General features: G+C 34.5%; 1 protein-coding gene across 1 annotated transcript; it reads right to left on the reverse strand.

Moving 5' to 3' along the window:
* Positions 1–839: 839 nt before the first annotated feature.
* On the reverse strand, positions 840–1,775 carry LOC141574858 (olfactory receptor 5J2-like). Its single transcript, XM_074352116.1, has one exon. The coding sequence runs from the start codon at positions 1,773–1,775 to the stop codon at positions 840–842; it is 936 nt and encodes a 311-aa protein (XP_074208217.1).
* Between the last annotated feature and the right edge of the window lie 2,550 nt (positions 1,776–4,325).

The raw sequence follows: 4,325 nt of genomic DNA on the forward strand, positions 1-4,325 counted from the left end.
ATAGGCCAAAGAATTTTAAAAATAAAAAAGGACAAAGTTAGAGGACTCATTTGTTCTATTTTTATTTGTTGTGTGTCTACTATACACTTAAAGAAAGGCCAAATGAGAGCTACTTATTCAAAACATAACAAAAAATAGCAATGTTAAATAATCACAAAAATAGAAACACAATTCAAAACTTCTAAAGAGACTGGGCGAATTGATGTTTTGTTACCTGGGGGTTGAATTTCATATATAATTTTACTATACTTAACATCATGATTTCTGTAAAGCTATGTCTTCAAAACATAACAAGACACCTTTATTGTTTTCCTCACCTAGGAAATTCCAAGGATGTTAGGAACAATGTACAAAAATGGAGGATGAAGATCGATCAAATATGTATTTTTTATCATAATGTCACAATCACTCTTTAGACCATTTAAAACACAAATCAGTGAAGGCAGATTTTGGCTATAGACATTATATCTATATTCCTAGAAAATTGAAAACCAATTATTTTTCTTAGTAAGTACTTTATTTTTGTCTTCAAATGCAAGTATTATTATACAATTATTTTCTCTAAACAACCAAAAATATAAATGTAATACTCTACTGTGTACTGACTCAGAAATTCACAACCCAGGATACCAGAAGAAGACTTATGTGATAGACTGTGGTTTTCCTCATGCAGCTGTATGGTTACACAGCTTTCTCCTATTGGCTGTCTCCCCATATGGCAAATAAGTGTATAGAATGAAATTATCTGTGCAGTCCTTAGAAGCTTTAACATTCATGGAAGTCTTTGAAGTGAGAACCAACTGGTACAGTATTATAGGGTTAACAGTGATTTCAAATTATCAGAGGGAATATTTCATTTCTATGGCTCTTCTCACAGCATCCTTTACCTCTTTGTTTCTCAGACTGTAAATCAGGGGGTTTAACATGGGAATCACTAGTGTGTAGAACACAGAAACCATCTTCTCCTGTTCTACAGAATACTGGGAGCTGGGCTGAATGTAACTAAAGCTTAAGGTACCATAGAATATGGTCACAGCAGTCAGGTGAGAGGCACAGGTGGAGAAGGCTTTCTGTCTGCCTGCTGCTGAGCGGATCCTCAGGATAGCAACAGCAATGAACATGTAGGAAATGATCACAGTCAAGAAGGTGGCCATGGCAATGACTCCAGAGAAGATTGAGAGCATCAGCTCATTCATGGAGGTATCAGAACAAGACAGCTTTAGGTGTGATGGAATATCACAGAAGAAGTGGTTGACAACATTCAGCCTACAGAAGGACAGTTTCCCCAAACTTATTGTGTGTATTAACAAGTTAATTATTCCACAAATCCATGACCCAGCGACCAGCCCTGCACATTTCCTCTTAGGCATGGCTATAGTATAAAGCAAAGGATTCACAATGGCGACGTAACGGTCGTACGCCATCACCGACAGCAAGAAGCCTTCTGTGGTAACAAAGATCCCAAAACATAAATGCTGTGCCATGCAAGCAGAGAAAGAGATGGTTCCCTTCACAACCACGAGGTTGGTCAGCATCTTGGGTGCTATGGCAGATGAGTAGCAGGCATCCACAAATGAAAGGCAGCTGAGGAAACAGTACATGGGAGTGTGGAGCTTGGGTGTGATGTAGATTAACAAGATCATGCCCAGATTCCCCACCAAAGTAACAGCATAAATCACCAGGAACAACACAAAAAGCACAACTTTCAGTTCAGCCCAGTCTGTCAGTCCTAAAAGAATAAATTTAGTGACAACTGTAAAATTCTCTTCAGCCATTGGTTAATTCTTTATCTTGACGTCTGAGGTGAAAAATACATGCAGGTTAGAATGGACACAGGAGAATCTGGTATTTATTATTAAAAGATAATAGAAACACTATAGGCTTCTGTCCTTGGAGCTTGATTAGATTGCTTCGATTTGTGTGTGTGTTACGTATAGTTCTATTCTGTAAGAAAATGATGAAAATGCATTTTGCCTCTCACAAATTTAATCCTGTCTCTAAAGTGCCTGCCTCTATAAGAAAATGACATCTGGCATGAGGGACATTGATGACAAGTGAAAAGAATTTTCAAAATTTAATTTAAGCCTTCTATAAATCTCCTCATTTTTAGGTATAAAAGAAGTGCATTACAAGAAGATCTCAAATCAGCTCTGGTATTACACATGTAACTAGTCCACAAAAGCACTATGATATAAGCAGAGGTAGGCAAAGATTATGAGATGGGGTCTTGACCGCCAAAGATGATGTCATGATCCTCTTAAAAGTGTCTAAATCTCTGGCCCCTTCTGATGCCTCCTTATCAGAACCATGGAAGGAGATCACCAGTGGACTCACTCAACCACGAGACTTGGAGCACAGAGAGCTACATCTTGCCTGCTTGGAGCAGTTAGAGGACATCACAAATTACATGCTGATTTTTGGCTTATGCACATTATGCTTATATGCTTATGTATCTGTTGTTGTATAAGTTTCTATAAAATGTCATGCTTAACATTTTCTATATTTAATTATTTAATATATCAATTATAGTTATGCATATATAAATGTATGTATGTATATACCCACATACACACATGCATAGATAAGATAAAATGTAGCATGTGGATAACCACAATTACCTATTGGTCTGGAATACTCTTTCTTATCCTTTATATAATTATATATAAACTGTTATGGTTTTCTAAATCCAGTTTCCATTCATTACTTTTTGTTACTTAGGCTTTTTATTCTAATATATCCTGCTTTTTAAAGAAAATACATATATCCAAAATAAAATAGAGCTCACCCATATTCTGTATTTAGTCAAGATTATTTATATTTTTAGGAATAAAGATATAAACACAATGATAAAATTTGGTTTATCTATGTCAATTCTATTGATTTACTTTAATTCATATACTTCACTTGCCACAAAAGGAAAGTGGTTAGCATTAGCCCAAACTGCGATTAAAAGATGTTTCTGTCATTTATTGATTTATTGACTTTGGTAAAGTCATTTATCTTCTCTCAGACAGAATATAATTTCACCTACATCACACAATTTCTCATACAGTTCTTAGACACTACAAAAATTTACTTACCAAAATGTATGAGTTCTTTCAGCAATAATATTAAATCTAGGTATTTCAAAACCAAATATAGCATTAGTCCATGACATCTGAATTATCCAAAACACTAGCTAGTAACTTTATGTGAATATTTAAATAGAATTTGATGAAATTTCTGCTCTTTGAATTAATCCCAATTCAAGTGTTCAATAGCCATTTGCAGCTAGTAGCCACTGTACTGAATGGCACTAATTATAGAACATTTCCATCACTGCAGGAATACATGTGTTGATTAGAATGCTCCCCTAGCTCTCTGACTTATCTTTTTAGAGTACCAATTAAATAAAATTTTTCTCAAAGAAAGATTATATATTGTGAATAGTGTTCATTGAAAGAATAATTAAGGAGATGGGATTTCCAGACAGAATTTAGAAATTAAACTATATTACTTGTTCAGGGATGCCCATCTCCTGCAAAACTTAAGGTGGTATTGTGAACAGAATTGAATGACAAGTGGCATGGACAGAATGGAGTTGGATTAAATATTCTAAACATTCATGATTCTATCTGATTTAAAACAAACTTTCAGATAATAAGGAAATTTTAAAAAGAAAAGAAAAAGATCAGCTTTTATAAAATAAGTATAACTTACCAAAAGAAAATATTTTAAAATTTCAGCTCTAGAAAAGTCATGTCCTTTTCCATGTTTCCTTACTTTTAACAAAAACAATATATTCACAGTATGTAACTGAAGACACCTCCAGGTAAAAGGATTGAAGGTAAGTCTGTACTATTAATATACAACAAGCAGAACAATGAACCAGCAGATAAAGTCTTAACATATTGTTTTTCCCTCTAAGAGGACAAATTTGGATAGAAGGGAGAACTGTATACACATATACATTTTACATCAGCCTCTAATGAGCCCTTACAGCTTAAATGTTACAGAGTAACGCATGAAACCTTGGGAGACCCTGCTCCCATGACTCATAAATCTCCCTGAAGTGTGTAATTAACTAAAATGCTATAAAGAATTTAAGAAAACATCAAGCTAGGGGGAGGGGATTCTTGAATTCAGTAACATATAATAGGAACAATAATTGAGAAGAATTTGCCCCATAGAACAGAAAATGACCTAAGCGATAAATTGTTAGACATTGCTAGGTTTGTTACAAATTTTGTCTTTATGCAGATGTCCAAGATAAGGAACCTGAAAATGCTGTTACTTTTAAAGACTCTTTAAAAACAACACGCACACACAACACGCACAAACACAAG

The sequence above is a fragment of the Camelus bactrianus genome, chromosome 23 (assembly GCF_048773025.1).
Source record: "Camelus bactrianus isolate YW-2024 breed Bactrian camel chromosome 23, ASM4877302v1, whole genome shotgun sequence".
Classification (NCBI taxonomy): domain Eukaryota; kingdom Metazoa; phylum Chordata; class Mammalia; order Artiodactyla; family Camelidae; genus Camelus; species Camelus bactrianus.